The sequence below is a fragment of the Cimex lectularius genome, unplaced genomic scaffold, assembly GCF_000648675.2.
Source record: "Cimex lectularius strain Harlan isolate CLEC.00 unplaced genomic scaffold, Clec_2.1 scaffold233, whole genome shotgun sequence".
In the NCBI taxonomy this organism is placed as follows: Eukaryota; Metazoa; Arthropoda; class Insecta; order Hemiptera; family Cimicidae; genus Cimex; species Cimex lectularius.
The window spans coordinates 463,860-489,104 of NW_019392939.1; the positions used below are offsets into that span (position 1 = coordinate 463,860).

Here is a 25,245-nt window from a genome sequence, read left to right on the forward strand (position 1 = left end):
TTGGTTGGATAAAAGTGAGAGAGACTGGAAATGCGGGAAGAAATAATGTTCCAAGTAGGTAATTATTAAACTCATTAAAGAGGTAGGAATTGGATCTGGGTATGGACAATTTTGTTAAATTCAAAATCAATAACTGTAGCATAAAAGTGAGTGTTTGGGTGAATGAGCAGGTGATTATGTGAGAGATAGTGAGTGACAAAACGAATATGTGGTTTGTGAGTGAATTAGTTGTTTTGTTGTGTAAGTTACTGAACGTTTGTGAATGAATGCGGTATGTGAGTTAGTGATTGATTAAGTATCGCCTCATGACGAAAGAGTAAGTTCTGAAGTTAGTGAGGGTTCATGAATGCATACGTGTGCGTTTGAATGATTGATTGAGCTAGTTAGTGAGTGAGAACGAATGAATGTGAAATGTCACCGAGTTAGTGATTGATTAGGTAGCTCTTCAGGATGAATAAGTAAGTTTTGAAGTTGGTGAGGATTCATGAATGCATACGTGTGCGTTTGAATGATTGATTGAGGTAGTTAGTGAGTGAGAGCGAATGAATGGGAAATGTGACCGAGTTAGTGATTGATTAGGTATCTCCTCAGGTTGAATGAGTAAGTTCTGAAGTTGGTGAGGATTCATGAATGCATACGTGTGCGTTTGAATGATTGATTGAGGTAGTTAGTGAGTGAGAGCGAATGAATGTGAAATGTCACCGAGTTAGTGATTGATTAGGTATCTCCTTAGGATGAATAAGTAAGTTCTGAAGTTGGTGAGGATTCATGAATTAGTTAGAATGATTGAGCTATTAGAGCGAATAAATATGATATGTGAGTGAGTTACTGATTGATCCTGTTGACTCTTTCTTCAGAATGAATGGGAGTTATGTTAGTGGTTGATAGTGTAAGTAGGCGAGCGTTTGTATACGAACATATGTGCGCCTGTGTAGCTAGAGATTGGTTAAGCATGTTAGTGTATGGGATTGAATGAATGCAGTATGAGCATGAGTTAGTGATTGATTAAGTATCTCACCCTTGTATGAATGTGGTGTGTGTTGAATTGGTGATGGATTGTGTAATTTATTGTATGAATGTGGTGTGTGTTGAATTGGTGATGGATTGAGTAATTTATTGAATGTTTGAGAGAATGAAAGATATGGTCTCTTCCTCACTCTCCTGCTGAGGAAAATGATTTTGGTGTGTCTGTGTGGTTGATGTCTGTGTGAGAGAAGGCCAGATCGACATGGTGACTTTGCGATTGTAATTAGTGAGTCAATAATTGATGACTGAAGATGACCTGCGTGTGTGTGACTGCGTGCGAGCGAGTATAAAATTTGTGTTGGCATGTTTCGTTGTGTTATCCAAACCGATAGAAAGATAGTGAGAGTTGTGAGTGTGAAAGGCTTATTTTAATCTGGGTTCAACGTACTCGTACATCAGCAAAAGTTGATTGTTTAGTTTGGCAATTTTCCTTCTTGCTTTATGGGCGGAGGAGTGGGCAAAAGTCAGGCGGTGTTGGTCAAATCTCAAAAAAGTATTCGTTGTTCAAATGACCGACGAAACACTGGGAATTTTGGTTATTGAATAGAATGTTGAGATCGGGTGAAAGAACTGTTGCGCTTAGCGGCTTGTGCATTATCCAAAACCTGTTTCAACCATGAACTTTAAGCCCCATCTTTAAGTCTGAAGAAAAAAAATCCCTTTGAAATCAAACATATTTCATGGTCCTTTTATTATTTATATTGTGCAGTTAAGCGTTTTTTAAAGACTTTCTTGCACCTGATTATTGTTAATTGTTTTATGATTTCAATAGTTGTTTTTGTTTCCGATTTTTTTTAAATTTTTTTAGTGCCATGGAAACTATCTTACTTTAACATTGTTTTTCCTGACCTCTTTGTCTAGAATGGAAATACTATTCCTAGTACAGCCTTATTTTTGCTAGGAATAGAGGGAAATTAATAATAGGATGTCAAATGGCATGCCTTGAACCGTTCTGTGGGTTAGGAACATAAGATAAGAAGTTCGAAACAAGAATGCAAGTAATCCATGAATTTCTTCATAAGATTTGAAAAGAAAGGCGTTTTCAAAAATGCATAAACAATTTTGGACATATTTACAGTCACGTAGAAACTAGTCAGAAACTTGATTTGTCCCCTAAGCATAAAACTTTACTTAAAAAAATAATCTTTAAAAGCAAAACTGTTTAGACTGACTGGAAATATAAGAAGAATGCAGTTCCAAATAGGCAATTATTGAACATTAATTAGCTCTGGACGTGGGCAATTTTGTATAATCTCAAATCACTAAATTCAATATAAAATCGAGTGTTTGGGTGAATGAGAAGGTGATTGTGTGAGAGAGAACATTTGGGAATGAATAGGTGTGCATGAATGTAGTATGTGAATTACGAATAATCTGGATCTTGGTATGGTCTGGATGACAAAGCAATTTTTGTTATTATAATGTTTTCGACCTATTTTAAGGCCTTCAACAGGGTAAAACAATCTTAAATATGTCTACTAATTGACATAATTAACTTTTTAATAGATGGTTTCAAATTTCTTAGACGACCGACTCAGCCCCAACTGGCCAAGGACTGTGAGTGAGTTGGAGATTGATTAAGTACCTCTCCTCAGAAATAATGATTAGTCTGTGAAATTTTATGGATTGTGTACATTGGTGAGCATTTGTGAATAAATAGATATCCTGTGATTGATTGAGATTTGAGGAAGTTAGTGAGTGAATGAATGTGGTTAGTGAATGAACGAATAATAAGTGGTGTGTGTTGAGTTAGTATATCACTAACTACGTAAACATTGTTTGTGTGAATGAGTAATGATTTTATGAGAGTTAGTGATTGATGTTTGTGAATGAATAAGTGTCTCTGTGAGTGTGAATGAGACTAGTGATTGGCTGAGTGATAGTGAATGAATCCATACATGGTGTGTGTGTTGAGTTGGTGATGGACTGTGCAAATTAGAGAGTGTTTGGGTAAATGAGTAAGCGATTTTGTGAGAGTTAGTGAATGATTCAGTAAATTAATTAATTAATTAATGCAGTTAGCTTGTAATTGAAATGGTTATTTATTTTGTTAAGTTAGTGAGCGTTTGTTAATTAATAGGTATGTGAGTGAGTTGATTGATTGAGCCAGATAGTGTATTGTGATTGAATGTGGTGTGAATGAGTTATTGACTTTAATTGTATCTGCTCAGAATGAACGAATAAATGGTGTGTCTTGAGGTGATGATGGATTGCGCAAGTTAGTGAGTTTTTGAGTGATTGAGTAAGTGATTTTGTGGAAGTGAATGATTCAGTAAGTTAGTGAGTGAGAGTTAATGAATGCGGTATGCTTGTAAGCGAGATGGTTACTTTCTTTTGTTAAGTTAGTGTGCGTTTGTGAATTAATACGTGTGCATGTGAATAAGTAAGTTGATTGATTGGGCTAGATAGCGCTCCGTGAATGTAGGTAGTTTGATTGAGTTAGTGATTGATTAAGTGCCTCTCTTCAGAATGAACGAATAAATGGTATGTCTGAGACTGAGGTGATGATGGATTGTGCAACTTAGTGAGTGGTAAAATTGATTGTTTAGTGAATAATAAATCGTATATCATGAGCTAGTGATTGATTAGGTAAGGTAATGATTAAGAGTGGATGAACGCGGTATGTGAGTGAATTAGTGATTTTGTGATGTGATATGCTTGTGAGAGTTAGAGAGCGTTTGTAAATTAATGCATGTGTGAGTCGGTCGATTGATTGAACGTCTCTCCTCAGCATGAATGAATAAATGGTGTGTGTTGAGATTTATGATTTTATGATACTTCTTCTGGCGAAATAATTTTGGTGCGTGATTAATGTAAAAATGATACGCAATTTAGGAAGTGGAAGTGAATGAATAGGAGCGTGTGAGTGCCCTGTGATTAAATGAGTGCATTAGTGAGTGAGTTATAAAATGAATTTTGGGAGTGTGTGTGAATAAACAAAAAACATTTTTAGCATAAAAAATTTAACTTTTGATGTCTTCTGCTAAAAAAAGAAACCCAGTGCTAATTGAACCACGTGAGAATTTTTGAGCCTTGTTTCACATGACTTTAAATATGAAAAAAAACCACGGGCTCTTTCATGCGCACACAATACCAGGAGAAACCATATAAAGTGATACGTAAATCTGTAACAATGAATTGGATAAAATCTTTAAACTCACTTTAGTGGCGTTTTTGTGTTCGGTCAACTGTTGAGCGGATGGCAGTCTCGACATTTTGACAACTGGTTACAGACGGGCGGATGACAACGACGGCGACGACAACGAACAGTTCGGCTCGACAACCGGAGAATGACAACAGGCATAGCCTTCCTAGCTGTTTAAATATACTCCCACTCCGGTTTCTCGAGGGGATCCGATGCTTGATACCGGAGCCAACAGATGACAACACTGGTCAGCGGGAATGTAATTTTTTAAATTATTATTTTATTACTTAAATAAATGTTAATTTTATATATAAATTTGTATTTTGTTTTATTTTTTTCGAGCTGTGGAACAATGTAGAGCTCTATGGATGAACCTGGTTGTCCCCTTTAAATAGTTTTCTTTTTCATAACTTTGAACATAAATGTATCTAAAATATATAAAAACCAATAGAAAAAAGTTTATAAAATATATACTTTTTTAATGGAAGGAAAGAACATATAGTTTCTTGTTTAATGTGATGTTCTTTGAAAGTAGTTTCTTTGTCATTAAATGCTTTTTCTGATGGATTTCACTCTATTGTTTGTCATATAAAAAAATTCACAGTTCTATTATTTAGGGACAGGAAAAAAATTTTCCTTGTTACCAGGAAACACAGGACATACACCAAGTGGAACGATAAATTGACCAAGGAAAGTTTGATGAAGACTGGTCAAATTGCCACTTATTAGACAATTGATTAATAAAAGTTCCTCGGTTTAATGGGATTGTATTCCAGGACATTGCTGAAAGGGTAAACTACTAAACGTAGGACATGTCAGGGCTGGAATATTAGTTGGAATGCTAACTGGACACTGCGTTCTTTGAAATGAGAGATCACCAACTTTGTAACTGGAGCATCTGTTCATAATTAATTGTTCAAAATAAAAAAATAGATGTAAAGCTTTGTACTCTTGGTCGTTTATTTAAAAAAAAAAAATTAACGATGGTTTGGCACTTACAAACTCAATTAAACCAAATAGAAAGCAATAAAGAAATCTTACAAGGAACAATTCAAAAGCAAAAAGGAAACATAATTTAAAACAATTGACCAACCACGTTAATTAATCAAAAATCGCATATAGGTCAGATTCTGCAGTTTAGCTCAAGAAGAACATCAAAATTTTATTCACACCCCAAGACCGAGTTTTCTCCCAGCAGGGCTGAGGGCATGTGAAGGGGTCCAAAATTATCTGTTATAATGTGTAGATTTTTGGAAACAGCCTGTGCAGGTATTGTCAGAAAGAAGACAGTGGAACATGTCCTTTGTTGGTGCGAAGGCTTATTTAGGATGAGATTCCTACTCTTGGGAGAAGAAAAGCCCAGGCCTGAAGGATATACAAGGGAGTCCTTGAGAAAGCTTAGGGATCTGGTAAAAAGCAAGCTTAACGAGGAGCTTTAGACAACACTAGAGCTGCACAATAGACTAATACTGATCACAGTATGCGGGTCATAAAGAGGCCACTCCTACTCTAATATTTGGCTTTCAATGGCCCTTGCACCTATCAGCCCTAAACTCTTTTGTAGGATACCGAAGTAGATCCATCATTCAATGGATTAAGAATAAGTCCTCTGTTCAATGGAAATGTATTCTAAGATAGAAACATGCAAACAAACTCAAATTGCAAAAACTAATAGCAGAACTATTAAAGCTAGGATGTGTTAGGATTAGGATGATATTTGGACTGGATCCTGTAAACTGCAGAGGCATATATATAAACGAATAATCTGGATCATGGTATGATCTTGATGAAAAAGCAAATTCAATTGTTACTGCAAGCATGCAGATTGTCAATAACGATTGATTGTTTTCTCAAGACCATACCGTGATCTAGATTATTGTGACTAAAAAAGTGTTCGATACTTCTAACACTTAAAATATACTTAAACTCAGAGAATCAGAAAAAACTTGTACAGGTATTGCCAGGATGAAGACGAAATAGCATAACATGTTAAATGGGATTCTAGGAGGCAGGCAAAAAGCTCCCAAAAGAAACATTGCAAAAACGGCAGAACTACTATACCTAGGATGTATTTGGCTTAGAATGATAGTTGGACTGCCAATTGGACACGACATACTCCTGAGGCATATGCAATAAAAGCAGCAGAAACAACCTGTACAAATATTTTCAGGAAGAAGAAAAAGAAGTTGGTGTGAAGGCCTATACAGGCTGATTCTTACTCTGATAAAAAGCTTTAGATATGATAGAAAAGGCTTTATAAAAGTGCTTTAGATAATAATGAAGCTTACACAATAGACCAATATTGTAGTGTGTTAGGTTGTAAAAAGCCCAACTCCTAACCTTAACCTTATATATGTCTAATCCTACGCTATCTCTTGACCGATGTTTTCATGTCCTTTCCTCATACAATCCCATAAAAGCTGAGTTCCTCAAGCCTTCGAGCTCCTTTCCTTTACTAGATATATACAGCTGGCATCATACCCTAAAACTCTTCTTACCTCCTGAAGCAACATCTTTCCCTAATCAAGAAATCGTGTAAAGAAATGCAAAAATTAATATCACCATCCTCCATGGAAAAACCTCGCCTCCAATCTACTTCAATAATAAATCCATCCTATTGCAAACCAGGTGTGACATGTAGGGATGCACCTAGACAAGAGATTAAACTGGGATCCCCATACCTGACTTAAATCCAAGAACTGCTAAGACAATTTTGAATTTGAACAAACTTTCCATCATTCAATTCCCAGTCAAAAATACTAAATGCACCATTCTACGTACCCATTGACCTAAATATACCCTGTGCATATGGCAAAACTCTAAGGAAATACTCTAAATTCCACAAAACCCTCCTGGTCACTCTTCATTCAATCACCGAACAGCTATCATCCTGCCCGGAGATCTATCATAAATATGTTGACCATTTTTTATCTTAACCTTAACCTATAAAATGATAATACTGTATGCATAAAACGCATTTATGTATAATTTAAAAAACAATTAAGTAAACAAAGTCCTGTCAAACAGGACTCAGGACTTCAGGAGGGCTTAAAGACCTATACATAACGGTTACCCCTCCCAGACAAAGGGTCAAACCACATTACAATTTTTATCAAACTATTCATAGCCATTCGTTGAAAAAATCATGGACTGTGCTGGGATTTGAACCCGTAACCACTAGGGTGGCAAATACGAGTCGCCCTAACCACTTGGCCACCACAGTCCCCTCCCTTAAATTTAAAAATTACATTATGAATTTGTATTAATTTATGCACAACAAACTATTTCGTTTAAAAATCTAGGAATATTTCAATATGTTATAACAGTATAATAATATTTGTATGTCAGTTTATCTATTATTTTTTTTTTTTTTTTTTTTACGAGGGTTCGCAACAGCAGAGGTCATATAAACCCTCGGGGTGCCGGTGTTTTTGAAAAAAAGCCCATTTGTAAGTATGTCGGGTTCGAATGCAGGGCCGCTGGATTCGAACCCGGGACCTTTACCTTACAGTGATGAGCGCCGTGTCAAAGACTAAACCTTGCGGCCACCGACGCCCCCTGTTTATCTATTATGAAATAAATTTAAACAATAATTTTATTAACAGCTTTATTACAGACATAAAAATAAACATTTTAATTACAAAACATTGTATTTTTTTATTTATATTCTACTTATATAACCATATCTTTAAAAAACCTTACATTTATTGCAAAAATTTTTTTTAATTCTGACTGTTTTGAAATAGATCAGGATTTTGCGAATACGATGGCCACCCTTGAAGGAATGTATATCTATAATAAAAATATGTAGTTTATAGGTTATTTTTATTACAATGTAATTAACATAAATAATATAAATATAAAATAAAACAAAAATTGTAAAAAAGAAAAAGAAAATACCTGGAAAGAATGTTTCCTTCCAGCGAACTCTTGTGATCCTGTAATATACAGAATATTTTTTAAAAGGCGTTCATGCCCGCCAAATTCTTTATCATCACTGCTCAATACGATCTTATAATGGCCTTCCTCATTAACGCCGACCCTGTAGTCAGGAAAACTTTTCGTTGGATGCAGGTTGAAAGCAAACACTAGTCCTGCCCTTTCAAAGACTATTATTTTATCATCTTCGTGCTTCCAAGTTACATAGCCCTGGTGGGGGAAAAAAATTAATGACTTTTTTAAATTTATAAGTGTCGCTAAATTACTGGGCCAGACGATAGCCAATTGTATTTGGATTCTAAATTGTTCATAGCTGCGTCAAAATCATTGAGTTGTTTGTATCTCAAACTGCAGTCATCAACGAGATTCCATTGTCGCCGTGCATAATGGTATGATTCGTTATTTCCTTCTCTTGGGAAATCGAGCCACTCTGGATGCCCAAATTCATTACCTATGAACAATAGCAGTTTATAACGTGTTTATTTTATTAATTTTTATTTTAATGTACCGATGAAGTTTAAATAAGCTTCTCCACCAAGACTATGAGTAAGAAGTCGAATAACTTTATGAAGCGCAATTCCCCTTTCTATTATTATAGAACTACCATATAGTAACGACATCCCTGTATACATTTCTTTATCCATCAGCCAAAATGCTATTGTCTTGTCGCCTACTAGTGCCTGAAATTCAATAACAAAATAAACAGTTGGGTATTAATTGTTAATTTAAACAACTCATGACAGAAAATATTTTTGACAAGCCAAGGGATTACGAAGCTAGGTATTGTTAATAGAAGACTAGCCATTTCTACTCAGACATTCAGGAGGCACAATTAGTGCGGTAAAGTCCAGTCATTGCATTAGGGCTCTGTCTGACATCAGGGAATACAGCAAAATCATCCTTGTCTAAGTACCAGGGCACACAGTACAGAGGAGGAATGAAGAGGCTGATAAATTGCCCAAGGAAAGTTCGATAAAGACACTTATCGATCCTGAACCTTTTGTGACATACCAAAGTACTAAAAACGAGGATCCATCAGACAATGAATTAAAAAGTCCAATCAAAATCAATGGGAATATAGCCCAGTTCACATACAGAGATATGTGTAGTTCAAAGAAAAGTTCATTGCAAAAACTAACGGTAGAACTACTAAATCTAGGATGTGTTAGGACTAAAATAATAGTTGGTCTGCTAACTGGACACTGCAGACCCCAGGAGCATATGTTAGGGGAGCATGTCCTTTGTTATGAAGGCTTATGTAGGGTGAGATTTTCCTGGGAGAGGAAACGCCCAGGCCTGAAGGATACGAGTCCTTGAAAAAGCTTTGGGATTTGATAAAAAGAGCTCTAGAAATGGAGATGTACAATAGACCAATACTGGCCATGAAGCACAGGCCTTAAAGATGCTGACTCCTACTCTAATCTTAATCTTAATCTTACTTGATCATGAGATTCACAGTAAGCGATTGTTTTTTCCATCCACCTCCTGTTGGTCAAAGTGTGAACGATATTTCCCATGTTCCAGTCTTCGTCTTTCGTCGTCTTTAACAGCTGGATCCATTTATCAGGAATCGCCATGCCGAGTCTATAATCAAATCCTACACCAGCTTCTTTGACTGGTCTGCACAGGGCTGGCATGCCAGAAACATCCTAAGAAAACAAGTGTTAACAAAAACAAAACAAAAAAAATTATCTTATGTGTTTTACTTCTGCTACAGTAATAACATCAGGGTATCGCAGATGCAAGATATTATTTGCTACCATAAGATAGTTTAAAGCATCTGTATCAACATTGAGGCCAAAATATTCGTTGTAGTCACCAGAGAAGCCTTGCATGCCATGATTATGGTATAACATTGAAGTGACACCATCAAAACTATTAATTAAAAAAAAAGAAAATGAAAAAATAGTTTTTCTAATAAAGTTCCAAACTCACCGAAAACCGTCAAAACCATACTCTTCGTAATACCAACATAGATTTGATATAAGAAAACGCAAAACTTCAGGCCTGTGAAAATTATATCAAATTGTAATTTTTTAAGGTTTTACAGGAAAAATTTTCCAATCGCTTACTGTGAATAATCAAATAATCTGCTGTCCCAAAATGGATGCATGCCGCGCTGTCCGTCATGGAAATAGCAAGCTTCAGTGCCATCGAACTGATTCAGTCCATCCCAAGCATTTTTCGAAGCATGAGAATGGACAACATCCAATAACACAAACAAACCTTCTTTGTGACACACATCGATCAATTCTTTTAGTTCTTCTGGAGTTCCATAACGACTAGAACGTAAATTCATAAAAGTTTTAAAATGCTGATGTAACATATTTCTCTTTTTGATACCTTGAAGCGGCAAAAAAGCTTGTAACTTGATAACCGAAGCTTCCGTAATAAGCGTGTTCCATAATTGCCATGATTTGCAATGCATTGTACCCTATTAAACTGTAAAATTGAACAGAAAATATTCCAATTTGATTGTTAATAATTACCTAATTTGACAATGCGCGGTACAATATTCTCAGCAAACTCTTTATAAGTTCCCACTCTACCCTCCTGAGAAGCTATTCCGACGTGGCACTCATAAATCTTAAGAGATCTCAAAGGCTTTGGCCGAGTATTTTTAAATTTGTATTTCTAAAGGATAAATTTTTTAATTATAGGAAGTTTTCAAAAAGTAATTAAGCATACTTTATTTTCAGGAGGGTTCCAAAATAGATGTTTATACGTGAGACCTTCCTCTTTAGGAGGTTTTACAACATACGTTGCCCAAGGGCTTAATCTATTCTCTAAATTTCCAGTTTTCGTCTGGACACATATCTAAAAATAAAACAAAAGAAAAAGTCAAACACACTCTGACAACGAATTTTGAAAAATACCTTCAATTCACTCAAATGAGGTATTTTACAACTTCCATCGCTGTTCGGGTCTAAGTGCAATGTCCAAATCCCGTAATCCTTTTTCTCAAATGGATGCAACATTTTGTCCCGGTCATCTATATTATATTAATATAAAATATGCAAAGAATATAAAATGAAACGACTGAAAATCCTGCCTTACTCAAAAGCCTACACAGGTACAACTGACAAGCACCGGGCGCCCACTCCATACAATCGACGGAATTGTCAGTATTGACATGGATACCGAACTTTTTATACGCTTGGCAAAAATCTTCTAGGCCTCCCCACTCGGATTTAATTTTTTCCACACAATCTTCCATCACAGCATATCTAAAAACATAAATTTAAATCACTTAAATCAAAAACAAATGATGGCAGAAACAAACAAGGCAACAGGTTTTCGGTAAAAAATTCAGCCCAGAGGACCGCATCGACTCAAATATACAATAAAAAATAAAAATTAAAAAAACAATAATTTCAACATATAAATTTCAAAACAGACCTTTTTCTAAATTCCTTTTCGTGAGACTTTAAGTAAGGATCCCTTTCCAAAAGCTTCTCAAGCTCAGGAACTTGAACTTCCATGGGATCTACGGATGAAAGCCTTCCTCCCATGTTGGATTTCTTGACAAACTGGTTTATATTTCCTATAAAAATACCCGTTCCTATCGTATTGAAAATATAAAAAAAAAAGAACTCTTATCTTCTTAGGCTATGATAAGCATTCATGGCTGTGTTTCTCTTATTGACCTTTCTTACATTAAACTTGCTATACAGTGTAAGGGGTCGGCCGAAGAAGTCGGCTATTACTTAGCATACCATTTATGCTCATTTTATATTGTTTTGTGATGAGAATCACCATTCCAATGTGATAAGACTTAAGTCTCAGTCACTCCCCTCTCTTGGTGACTTGGTGTGATCTATCCAAAATTATCAACATCTACAACAATTTTACAGATGCACTTGGGAAAGTATGAATTTAACCAGTTATCGAGCAAATTGAGTTTTTTTAAGGTTTAAATCATTAAAAGATAAAAGAAACAATATATTAAAAAAAACTTTATTAGAATCAACAATTCATATGTCACAGTGCCTTAAATAAACATCGTTAAAAATTATGTGCAATTTTTTTTTAATTAATACAATAAATCTATTGCTGAATTAGATTGTAAAAAAGTTATCTGTTTATAAAGACAATAGTTATGTAAATAATGCAATAATTAATTACACATTCTAAAGCTATTAACTGTAATTAAGGCTGATAAACAACCTTTGTTTAACTCCTAGAAGTTTCAAAGTTCTACTAGCCTTGTCTATTTAACAATTAAAGAATAATACCTTAATTTTTACTACATTCAATTAACTACATGTCAATAACATAAATCAATAAAAGATAATATAAGTACAGCAGTAATTATACATAAATTAATCATAATATACAATAATGAACTATGAAATGTATGATATAAGAATAGACTATTTTTATTTACACAATAACAACTAAAGATTATCCAACGTTATCCAATTTTTTTGTATTATCAATTTGCCGTAGGTTTGGTTAAAATTGAAAAACAATTCTTTCATTTGTTCAAAATTAACAAATTTTATACAACCCAGGGCTGGAGGTTTAGTTGAAATACAAGACCATTTTGAGATTTTGAATGTACTGGTCATTTCTAAAAGTATGCAAGTGCATTTTCTATGTATAATTACTATATTTTATACGCATAGATTAAAATTTAACTAACAATTTGTTATACAGCTAAATGATTTTTTTTTTTGTGTGTTTTGGTGAATTTTCTTTCGTTATAATTAAATATTTTTTAAAACAAATTATTTTGTTCAATTTGGTTTACATTGAAATAAATTTGTTGTAATTACAACATGACAAAAATATAGTATGAAATAATCAACAAAATACAAGTGTTCAATTTTTTTCTCTGAGCATATTATCGATTTGCTATTGATTTAGGTAAAATTTTGATTTTTCAAAATTAAAAAAATTTTCTAATTTTTTGCTGGTCATTTTTAAAAATGTGCATGTGCATGTTTATACGTATAATTACTACATTGTACAAACATATATTTGTATAGTACTATACACTGTACAAAATATATATGATGTAAGTCATGTGACTACATAATAAATACTGCTCACAGGTGTGACATCAAAAACGCTGGTGACTACCCGATTGTGTGAATGTATTTATTTTCATAAGTGGTTCAGTGTGTGTGGACACCGTAATATCGAGTACCCACTGTTGAACTAATTAGGTTGTCTTAGGATAGTGAACACATGATGTTTACTATGTGTGAATGTATTTATTAGCATGAATGAATGGAAGTGTCAAGGTAAATCGCATTGCTAGACTTCATACTGTCGGTTTAGGTTGTACATAATTTTAACGAAGTTGTAGGCATGGGGTTTCAGCTGTATATCAAGAGATCTTGAGATTCGCCAAACTTAGGTTAGATAATCATTGAATAATATGAATGTTTATTTTAATTGACCTAGAACATTTTAATCACATGTGGAAGGGTTAAACATCAAAGATAGAGGTAATAAAAAAAAAGCGAGATAAATAAAACACGAGGAGCTGGCAATAGCCCTAGCTGCTAGCTGGCCGGAAGGAAAAAAATTATACAAATTATAAATACACGCACAAGAAATAATTAGACATAAGTATTTATTCTATTTATTATTTATAATCTAGATGTTTATTTATATTAGTATATTTTAATTGTATAAATATTTTTATTAAGTACACAAATTCTAATTTGCATTTTTCTCTTATATAAGATGAAATCTACAAAATATGAAATAGTTCAGCCAATGTTATTCTAATGGTGTTTTAAAATTACAAAATAAATTAATTAAATAGATAAGTCAGACACATTTCATCATTTCACTATCTCCAGTGTTAAGTAACTAAAACTTAATTCCACAGAATTACCCAAACTTAACACTGAAGATTGTGAAATGCCGAAATGTGTTCCATTAACAAAATCAGCGAGCACAGGCAGATCAGGTTACATCTATACTATAGCAGTTTAATCCCCGCAGACCACAGGAGAAAATTTTACAATTTAAATATATAAGGTTTATTGCTAATTTATAGCTTTATGAGCACCATTAAAACTTATATATAAGTTTTGAAATTTACCAGGTCTCTGATTGAATTAATTTATTCTAATAAGAATAACATATCTACAACACTTTCTTAATGAAGTGTTAACACACAAATCACTTGTTTTTACGTTAAATCTAGAGCTAGAACGAGGAAGGAAGATTGTTTATATTATACTCTATAAGTCTTAATTGTTTAACATTTGTATTTCAAACCTAACTAGACAAAAAAAAATTTTGCTACAAATTATTCATTATACACGCTCCATGGAAGGGATGCTGGGAAGCGGGGCGTTTATTCCCCAGGCACTGCAGCCTTCTGGCTTATTGTACCTTATACACGCTCCAAATGGCTTTTTTCTCAAAATGCTTATCATTGATTGGCTAGTGTTTTATAGTTTAAGATTTAATTTTTTATAAATATTTTGCAACTTTAAGTATTAAAAAAAACTTAACATCTACACATTTTTTCTCATAAATAAACTAAAATTTGATACGTTTAAGTGTAATGATCACTTTTATAATAATTCTTCTTCGTTCATCATTCAAATTATTTTGGCACAACCTTCTCTTGTCGATGAGTTACGGTTGAACTCAAAATTATCTCCATTGGGGAAGACATTTTAATGAAATGAGGGGTTTTACAAAGTATTTTTTTAAAAATACAATGTTAATAATTTTATACAAAATTAAAAATCTGTTTACAAAAATATAACACGATTCCTTCGCACTTCGTTCATTGACATAAAATGTCTTTTAAAATAAGAACAATCATTTTTTGTATACCTTTTCATTCATAAATTTTCTTTTCAAGGTATGGAATTTGAAAATAAAAAAAATGATTTTTTGGACAATACAAATTTTGTCCTAATTAAAATCATAGCTTTACAAGCTCTATTAATAAATACATATTTAACAAATAATTTAGATTTTACCCAACTGTGCATGTGCTTGTGTGTGTATTATACGTACGTAATAAAATTGACACATTCTATGGTTTAAACTGTCCATAATGTATCATATTATACAATAATAATTCTTTATGTATTTATTACCATTTAATTTTTTTTTAAATATGAACTCTATTATAAATAACTATGTCATATGCTACATGGACAAGCTGTAAAAAATAGCGGTAAAAATAATTTGAAAACTGTTACAGCTAACATTCTGAGATCAAATGGAACCATTTTCTCCTCGTAATATCTTTTCGTATCATAGAAACGATTTTAAATAGGTTAAAAAAATGTTTCGTAACTATAGTTAAGATTTTGGAAAACGTATTTATTGAAATGCTATTGAGCTGTCTTGCATTTCACTTTGAAAACTTTTAAATGATTGATATTCTCACTTCGAACACAAAAATTCCCTTGATATATTAACATTAATCTAGATATGTAATTAATTATTGCTGGAAAAATTATTTAGACATAAATTTTAATAAGTATAAAACATTGTTTAAATACGTCTTGACTAAAAACATTCGGTTTTTAATGTAAACAAAATTGGTGTTGAACTTATAGTTTTATTTGCCATAATTTTCTGGTTTGCTTCTTTCCTTCTTGTAACTGTACAATCAATTCAACTAATCTCAATACGACTATTGTTATTTTTATATGCACAAAATATAATGTAATTTATTTAGAAATCGTGAGATGCGGTCTGGTGTGACGTAGGTTTCAGAAAAACATTTTCTTTATCGTGCCAACGTTTCGATCTTTATTGACTCAACACTCTCAACACGACACGCAAGAATGGCACAATTACACAAAAGACAAACACTTTGAGCCCTGAAGATGATCTCAATAAAGATAGAAACATTGGCACGATAAAGAAAATGTTTTTCTGAAACCTACGTCACACCAGACCGCATCTCACGATTTCTAAATAAATATCGATTAACGTCACTATTCACCACACATATAATGTAATATGCACAATTTCATATGTACATGTGTATTTTAAACAAAAGATGATCTTATGCAAGGTTATTTTTCTCCAAGTGTAACTAAATAAAAAACAAGTTTTTATTCTTCATCAGTTTTGAATTTAGACGTGGCATAGTATTAAAGCTGGTTGTTATACTTAAATACTTGAATTTTTTGTACTTAAGAAGTGGATGAAACAATTTTGAAATTTATTCCTTGGTTAAGTCAATACTTAGCCAAAATAGTAAAATGGCTCAAAAATATATTTCCTCGTTTTGACTTGTGTGATTTATCAACTAGATTTCAGCCATTGTTTTAATCTACTTTGGTAGTTTTTCTGAATAATAATGACTTATTACTCTTGTTTTATTTATTTATTTTTTATTCTGATCGTGTTACACAGAACATTTATTAGAATAATTCAAATATCCATCTCAGTCTATAAGAAAATGATTTTTGTTGTCCATTATAAAAACTTAAGACATGTTAGATTATATAAATTTTGTATAATAACATGGTTTAATAAAAGATGTAAGTATACTAGTTTTCTAAATACCTCATAATTGTATATGTTTTTAATTTGATTATTTTGAGTCTACTGCTATTTCTATAAATAGAATATTCTAAAATTAGATATTTATATGAAAAAAATTAGTTATTTAGGCCACTTGGAAATTACTGTAATTTCCAGAACTATACTTTAGACATTAGACTAATGTGAACAAGTACCACCCAAAATTTAGCACGAATGATTTTTTTTTTTAAGACAATTTCTATTCATACTAGGTAAAAACCTCTGGGCTAGTAAGTGCTGTTGAAAGTTAATATTTAAAACACTATCATTGTGAAAATGATTATAGTACTAAAGGGTGGCAATGCAATAAATGTGCCCAAGCAGTGTGATTTTTTTTTTGTTCTAAACACTCGTGCAAGAAAGCAACGGTGTTGAAAGACGAATGATTTCACTGCTTGGGATTTGTTTTTGCTAGGAACCAGCGGATACACCTGTGGGGTCTAACTTTTCCTTTTCGTCCAGAGAATCATACATTGGGTACTCAAAGCAAAGTATAAACTTCATACCTCGAGGTACTTCACTGTAGAATGCTGACGGAAGAGGTATGAGAGGGGATGTTGATGCTTTGTATATCCTATATTGCGGGTCGCTACAATAGAAAAACATTAGTCGATTATTTTTTAGTCCAGACAATTTATTATATTTACTTTCTGTATTTCATGTCAGCTGCTCTTTCTACTAAAGGAATTCCAGAAACAAAGAGAATAATAAAAGCTGTGAATATAGGGCTAGCAACAGATATCCATTCAAATCCTTCAATTACGTTAGTCGATATTACGAATATTCCAATCCAAACGACAATCTCTCCAAAATAATTCGGATGCCTCGATAGACTCCATAAACCTAAAAAGTGACAAAGTGATTAAAAACAAGGAACAAAGTAAGATATATTTTGTTTACCATCATTGCACCATTTTCCTTTATTGGCAGGATCAGAGTGAAACGAAAACTTTTGGAGGTCGGCATACGTTTCAATGAGTAACCCGGCAAAAAACATAATTGTCCCTGCAGAGTCCAACGGGGCCATCGTTCTTGGAGCCCCTCTCGAAATGGAATTATGAGGTGCATTTATGAATATCACTGGAAGACTTACAACAAACACCCAAACTGCCTGAAATTAAATTTTATGCTTGAATAAAGTTTATACTAGACAACATTATTGTAGTTTCAGGGGACCAAAATAACCGAGGGATTATCCAACTGATATTTGCCACACTAGCAGCTCTGGATTCGAATCCCAGCATAGCCCTTGGAATTTTAATATTTAGTAGAAAAGCGTATTGTAAAATGGTTCTGACCCCTTGTCAACAACACCCAACATGGACAAGGACGTTATTAACCCCTTCTGTATGCCAGGAATTACTTTAATTATGTTTGCTGAACTAATAATTACATAACTTTTTCCACAACCATGTTTTTTTTATTTATCAACTAAGTTTAAATGTTATTACTATGATAATAAGTGAATGGGGTGTTGACTTAGTGCTCAATCATTGTAAGGTAAAGGTTCCAGGTTATAAAATAAAACCATGTATAAAAAGAAAAAAGAGTAACAACAAATCCAACAAAAAGCAATTTATGCATAACATAAATACAGTTTAGAGGGAGAGAAGCATTAGCAAATGCACAGTGCAGCGATGCTTTCAGAGATTTCATTTTGAAGATAGGGAAGGTCATGGTAGGCCTTCCATTGTGGATGACGAACGTTGACGACGTTGATTGAAGAAAATTCACATAAGACAACATGGGGAATTGCGGAAGAGCTTGGTGTTGGCCACTCAACCGTTGTTTGCCACCTGGAGAAAATTGGTAAAGTAAAGAAGCTTGACAAGTTGGTACCACACAAACTAACAGAAGCTCAAAGGAATCAACACTTTGAAATTTCCATGTCTCTTCTGTTGCAAGACCCAAACGATCCATTTCTCGATCAAATCATCATGTGCGATGAGAAATGGATTCTGAACGATACAGGTCAGTATATGGACAAGGATGAAGTGCCAAAACTCTTCCCGGAACCAAAACGGTGATTGTTTGGGGTTATTCACTATAATTTCCTTCTCCACCCCTTCAAAATCCAACTTATATAAACATAAAACAGCAATATGTCACTGGCACTCTCAACACAAGACACAAGAATGACACATTTACGCAGAAAACAAACACTTTGAGTGAGTACAAATACTTTGACTGGATATAAATTCATATTGTTCCACATCCTACATTAAATTAAACAACGTTTGTAAATCCCAGGCCCTGAAGATTATCTCAATAAAGATTGAAACGATGGCATGATAAAGAAAATGTTTTCCTAAAACCTACGTCACATCAGACAGCATCTCACGATCTCCGAATTCATTGACTAACACACATAATTTCCTGAATTATGGTGAAACAGCAGAGAAATATTGGAAAGAAATTGACAAAATGCCTGGGAAAATGCAACTCCTTTGTCCAGTATTGGTAAACTGTAAGGGGCCAATTGTTCTTCGTGATAACACCGGGTCACATGTCGCAATGTCAACCCTGCAGAAACTTAAGGACTTAGGATATGAAACCTCGCACCCACCATATTCACCAACCTCTTGCCTACAGACATCCACTTTTTTAGCCATTTTGATCACTTCTTGAAGGATAACATTTTTATAGAATGCAGTGAAGCCTAAAATGCCTTTCAAGACTTTATTGTGAGTCAAAATAAAGATTTTTGTCAGCAGAATAAAAGCTATTATAACAAGTTGACAAAGATGTGTCCATGGAAAGATTTTGATGTAAAATATTTCGAATAAATTTTCTTTATGTTATAAAAATTAAAAATAGTTTTGATTAACTTTTCAAAATCTGCATTACTTTTTCACTAGCCCAGTAATTATTTATTTTATAATATTTTCACCGAAATACTAATCAGGGAGAAGAACGCTAAACCTGCACGACTTAAGAGTCATGATGGTTTAGCATCCATTCTTCCTTCTAACGTTTAAAAATGATTACAATATTATAATTAACAATAACTTTTTAATAAAACAGTATTTTTGTAAAAGGTGAATGGGGTTTACCTGGAATGTCCAGAATACTGCAAATCTTATAACGTTGCTTTTTCTGCTTTCGAACCTAGCATCTCTCCCGACTTGCATTATCCTGTAGAGGAGGTAGCCCGAGAGCCTCACCCCCCAGAGGCATACCAAGGCAGTGACCATCAATTGTCTATTATCGTAAGACTAGACAAAAACCAATATTATTTCTTATATCCGTCTCGATACGAAATTACAACTTACGGGTCTAAACTGCTGCTGCCCGAGGAAAAAAGTTGTCAACGCTATTATTATAAAATTGACGCCCCCGGCGAAATCAGTAAGTTTGTCGAATTGGAAATAAGCAGCGATGCAAAAGAAGATCACCTGCATCGTCACGGTGACAATCGCACTTATCGCCAGATGCGACTCGTCCAATACGTTAACGACCATTTTTACAGTTATTAATCAGATATTTTTTTTCAACATCTCCGGAGTATGAGGTGATATTTAGCTGGAGCCTGAAGTGCCAGAACCTCCTGGGTCGTCATCTTGGAGTCCTTCCAAACTTCGGTGAAAGAGGGCCAGGAGAAGTCCATTTCCGCCAATTCTTACTGCCTGTCGTCCACGACCTCTCCTTCAACCCTTCTCACTCGACCGCCCTTTCCACCCACCCTTCTAATACTGGTAAAAAATACTACAGGGACCATCATGAGGTGATCGATGTTAAATTCTCATAAACACGTATCGATGGAGCGTAGTGAATCTCGATTTAAAGTTAGACTGACACGGGGGGCGTCCACAAGGGTTTAAGCATTGACACGACGCTCATCACTGTAAGGTAAACCGCTCATTAGGAACCCTGATAAACTTACAAATAAGCTTTTTTCATAACCCCGAGGGTTCATTTAAACTCGTAGTTGAAATTAAAAAAAAAAAAAATAAATAAATAAAACAATTAATTAAGGTTTTTAGTTGAGATAAAAAAGTCAATGGCACGAGCGGGATTCGAACCCACGATCCTGGCTAGATACGCCGCTGCTCTACCACTTGAGCTATCGTGACCTCCATCCACTCGGACCACTAACTTCCCATCTCAACCCCCTTAATTTGAGCAAATGTATTTATTAGCGTGAACTTTAGCTTATGTTATCGAAAAAAGAGTGTGATGACCGACCGACAACTATTGCACAAAGTATCTGTCTACATGATGCCAAAATGACAAAATTAAGGTTGTTGTTACAGGTGTTAAACAAAAATTGTTTAAGGTCGATTCATGTCTACCAGCACAGAGCGTGTCCAGCACGTAGCGTGGGAGACACAAAAAAATCATTACATACAAAACATATAGGTACGTTCTTATTTAGCGAACGTGAGCGGAGCGTGTCAGTGCTGACACGTATCAGCACCGGGCAGCATTGTCGCCGTGAAGGTTTTGCTTGTGCCGCCACGTTTTTTTGTCTGTGTGATTCAATACGATTCGTATCAATAGACGACACACAAGATTTGTGCAATTCCAATAGCTTAGCTGCCTACCTATAATCAATTCCAGTCTCGGTAAACCTTCATCGTCTTCAAACTCCTTAAAAAGTGCGTGAACTCTCCCTCCTTTTTTCGTTTTACGTTCAACGGATGAACAGCAAACCTCCTTTTCTTTGGTTCCACTTCTGCATATTCCTCATTCTCTTTTTCTTCTAATAACATTGCTACAGCAGCAGTCGAAGTCGAAAAATTTCGAAACATGGTTATTCGTTGGTTTGAATGTGACTGTTGCTGTGATTATCGCATAGTATAAATACTAGTCTCCGTGCCGTGCCTGCCACGCTACGTGCTGGACATGCTCTGTGCTGGTAGATATGAATCGACCTTACGCGGCGAAGCAGTTTTGGTTTACGAATTTTCGAAAGCAACTGACAGACAGAGAGCGTGTCTAGGCGGATCCGAGACATCAAGCTGAAGAAAAATCATTATGACTTGAAGCGTTATTTGATGTATATTTTCTTCAAAACATTGCATAATTTACAAATACATTGTAGGACTTTCGTTGTTTAAGTTTGCTCAAATTATCCTTAACCCGAAATTATTAAATAAACTTGAAGCGTTTCGTCAAGTATTTTTGTGCGAATCTTTCTTCGATCTTGTTGACGGTCAGCCTATTAACTATGCATTTAACTAAGTAACATTTTAGAGCAGTTATTTGTCTCTGTATTTTCCTGAAACTCGGACAAACTTGAAACCGACTTGACATACTTGAAAATTTAGAAATCTACAATTTTGTGTGGGACAAAAAAGAGAATAACCAACAATAACAAGGAAATATCGGAACAATACAAAAACACAGACTTAAACTTTCAAATACATCGACAAAGATAACACTGACCTTTGACACACTTATAAAATGGAAACATGAATCACACAAATCTACCACCGAAGAAGCCGAAACGGTCTAGTAGAACGAAATGACCGGAAACGACCAAACTATACGTTCTTCATCGTCAGACTTCAAGAATCGAAGCTTTAACTCCCTGAGTTCTGTAAAACAGATAGGAGGAGATAGCAATAGAAGAAAAACCGAAAATAACTGCATCGGTTTCGAAATAATCGAATTGGAAAAATCAAGTAGAACAAGTACACTTATTATCGTCAATGCCTAGGCGAATATCATCTAAGATTTTGAGAAGGGCTGTCTCACAACTATGAAATTTTCGGAAGCCAGATTGAAAAGGGGATATGGGAGTCAATAAATAAGGATATTTGTTTAAATAAAATCCCAAAAGCTTTAGACAGTGATGGAAGAATACTAGTAAGGCGGTAGTCACTAACAAGGCGGATTTAGGTTTCTTGGGTAAAGCTCCCTTCCAGCCATATTAATATTCTGCATATAATGGCAGCAATATATATGTAGAAAATGACATATAGAAGGTACAAATTGGTTGGATTCGTAAGGAGCGTTCAAGAATGGGATAGTTTAGAAAAACACTTTTTTTATTTTTTGCCGATGTTTCGAACTTTATTCCGGTCATCTTCAGAGTCTGGGTGAATTTCAAATTATATGTTGATTGGAAAAAATACAATATAAGCTTTGAACCAAGTATTTCATATTCACATAAAGAGTCACACACAGCATTAATTACAGAACAAATTCATGCAAACTCAAATAAACTATTAAATTTTATTTTTATATTAATTCATTTATGTTTTAGTGGTCTAATCGACCAAATTACTCCTTTCAATTAATTATTATTTTTATGTAAGGTCTTGGTTAAGATGAAAAAGTTAGTGTCACGAGCGGGATTCGAACCCACCTCCAGCCGAAGGTCGTGGGTTCGAGTCCCATTCGTGACACCAACTTTTTCATTTCAACCAAGGCCTTACGTAAAAGAATTTATTTTTATATTTCATATAAAAACAGCAGAATACAAATTCACGTTTCACAACAATTTCACACACCAAAACACACCACACGTGAGTATGTTTGGTTCAAACTTTATATTTACATCTGTGTTGAATTTTTTCCAATCAACATATGTTTTGTAATTCGTACAGGCCATAAAGATGACTCGAATAAAGCTCGAAACGTCGGCAAAAAAATGAAAAAATGTGTTTTTCTTGACCGCTCCTGACGAATCCAACAAATTATTAAACAACCGGTCACTAAAAAAAAAACACAGAAAGTACAAAGTTGAATTAACAAAGATGCTTAATTGAATGGAATAAACTGGCGAAATATGGTAACGCAGTAGATTAAGCGAGACTAGACGGACCATGATCAAACCGCGGACTTTTGACGAATCTTGAATTTTGTGTCTATCCTCTTGGTTTGTGTTAATTCCGACAGAATGAGGCCAATGGCGATAACCATTCCAACTGTACTGTACTGAACTACTGATAACAGGGAAACCTAAACAATAGTAGAATGTATGGAAAATCATTTATTTATAAACAGTTATTTAACTAAGTCTAAAAATGTTTAGAAGCGTGGTTTTGAAGTTATGCTTCAAAAATCCCCATAGCCGAAGTTTATGCGGATTTGTAAAACCAGTTTCCAGAGTTCTTCTAAGACCTGTGTCATCGCCGGTGTTCACAGTTAAAAAAAATGACTTTCACGAAAGGAAAATCAACACAAGAATGGAACAGAAGTACAAAACGTTTGATGAAATACCTGAAGATTACACGATCATTTACCGAGCTCCGCTCTTTTGGTATGTGAAAATGACATACACGGTCGCCCTTATTTCCGGTGTCTCCTTGCCGTTTATCGTGATGTACTCTTCCGTACTCTGGGGCCCCCAGGAATTCCCGATATACATGTACGGATTGGTCCTTATGAACAGTATTTCCGAATTCCTGTGCTATTCCGCGGGTTTGTTGGCCATCGCTTGCCAGGTGGGCTTCGTCGTTCACAGGTACCCGTACAGGATATACACCAATAAGGACAGGAGTATATACATAGCCGTGTATCAGCACTTACTCCCTTGGATGAACACCAACTTGTATTTCACAAACAGCGACACCACCAAAGCATACAGTTTCATGCCTTGGAAAGAGAGTGTGTACAGCTTTGGCAAGAGAAAAGCCATTTTAATGGAATCGTATTTCATATCGCCGGTTGAAATGAATCGAATGGTCAACCACATCTATGATAAAGATTGATCTTGTCGTTTAGTTACATACACAATATAGTTCATAGTACAATACTTCTTTTATTTTATTGGCTCCCTTCCCAATTGGGTCATTTCACTTCATCGCACTATTTTTTTATTTTTTTTCATATTAGCCAATGACAATGTTATTGTGTATTTGTTTTTTTTTTTTTAGGGGGGGGAGGGTAAAAAAGGCCAGAGGTGACGGCGGGAATCGAACCCACGACCGCAGGGTCTACGAGCTGAGAGTCTCTCACGATAACCACTCGACTACCGCGGCTCCCATCACACTACTTGATTCTTCCTTTTTTACATAGGGTTTTATCCCATTTGCGATTAGTCATTATTTACACACTTTAAAAAGTGAAATCTACCTTCCTGCCCTTTTGCGGGTCCAGGCCTTCAAATTGAATTCTAGAAGTCCCTGTCATTTCCAGCTGCCTTCCAATTGCGAGTCTATGATATCTTGCATCAATGCTCACACCATCAACCTTGAGCCTTCCAACCTTTCTACTCGTGCCAAGTTTTAAGTCAATTTTTGCCGTCACTTTCCCCTCCTATGTCTTTGCAACAGGACCAGCTTAGCCTTGATATCTTTATTACCTTTACAACCTTCACTTCTATGTACAGGTTGTAACTTCTCCTTATTTGATTTTTTTTGCCATCTTTGAAGAATTTCCCATTTGAAAATGGAAAGATTCTTTTCTATCGATGGTCCAATGATTTTTGTGTTCCTGGATATCAAACTGCTTTACAAACAGAAATAATAAATAATAAAATTTTATCACATAAAACCCCCAAATACAATTGTATATTAGTAGTGTATAATAATTGTATAATAGTGAGAAAAAAAGACAGATCGTACTCTTGGTCATTAGTCTGTTGTTATTTTATTATTATTATTTTTGTTTAAAGATTAAACATTAAAAAGTGATACATACTTCCCTGTCCTTCAGGT

General features: G+C 34.5%; 3 protein-coding genes across 4 annotated transcripts in view; all 3 read right to left on the bottom strand.

The window, feature by feature from the left end:
* The window catches only part of LOC106663060 (catalase), a 37,011-nt gene extending 32,672 nt beyond the window's left edge, over positions 1-4,339 (bottom strand). For both annotated transcript variants that reach the window (XM_024229426.1, XM_014387601.2), the window contains exon 1: positions 4,188-4,339. In XM_024229426.1, the coding sequence (XP_024085194.1) occupies positions 4,188-4,241 (54 nt within the window). In that variant the 5' untranslated portion in view covers positions 4,242-4,339. The remainder of the gene's footprint in view (positions 1-4,187) is intronic.
* A 3,548-nt stretch (positions 4,340-7,887) lies between these two features.
* On the bottom strand, positions 7,888-11,885 carry LOC106665010 (1,4-alpha-glucan-branching enzyme). The gene is made up of 14 exons (XM_014391132.2): positions 11,510-11,885; positions 11,168-11,337; positions 10,987-11,102; positions 10,799-10,927; positions 10,600-10,744; positions 10,454-10,544; positions 10,183-10,392; positions 10,046-10,117; positions 9,817-9,985; positions 9,550-9,759; positions 8,619-8,790; positions 8,377-8,561; positions 8,072-8,320; positions 7,888-7,963 (listed from the first exon to the last, which is right to left on the bottom strand). The coding sequence occupies exons 1-14, from the start codon at positions 11,620-11,622 to the stop codon at positions 7,919-7,921; spliced, it is 2,076 nt and encodes a 691-aa protein (XP_014246618.1). The 5' UTR covers positions 11,623-11,885; the 3' UTR covers positions 7,888-7,918.
* Positions 11,886-16,182: 4,297 nt separating this feature from the next.
* LOC106663331 lies at positions 16,183-20,375 on the bottom strand. The gene is made up of 5 exons (XM_014388136.2): positions 19,909-20,375; positions 19,690-19,851; positions 17,537-17,747; positions 17,284-17,479; positions 16,183-17,225 (listed from the first exon to the last, which is right to left on the bottom strand). Exons 1-5 carry the CDS (start codon positions 20,095-20,097, stop codon positions 17,048-17,050), a joined length of 936 nt encoding a protein of 311 aa, XP_014243622.1. The 5' UTR covers positions 20,098-20,375; the 3' UTR covers positions 16,183-17,047.
* Between the last annotated feature and the right edge of the window lie 4,870 nt (positions 20,376-25,245).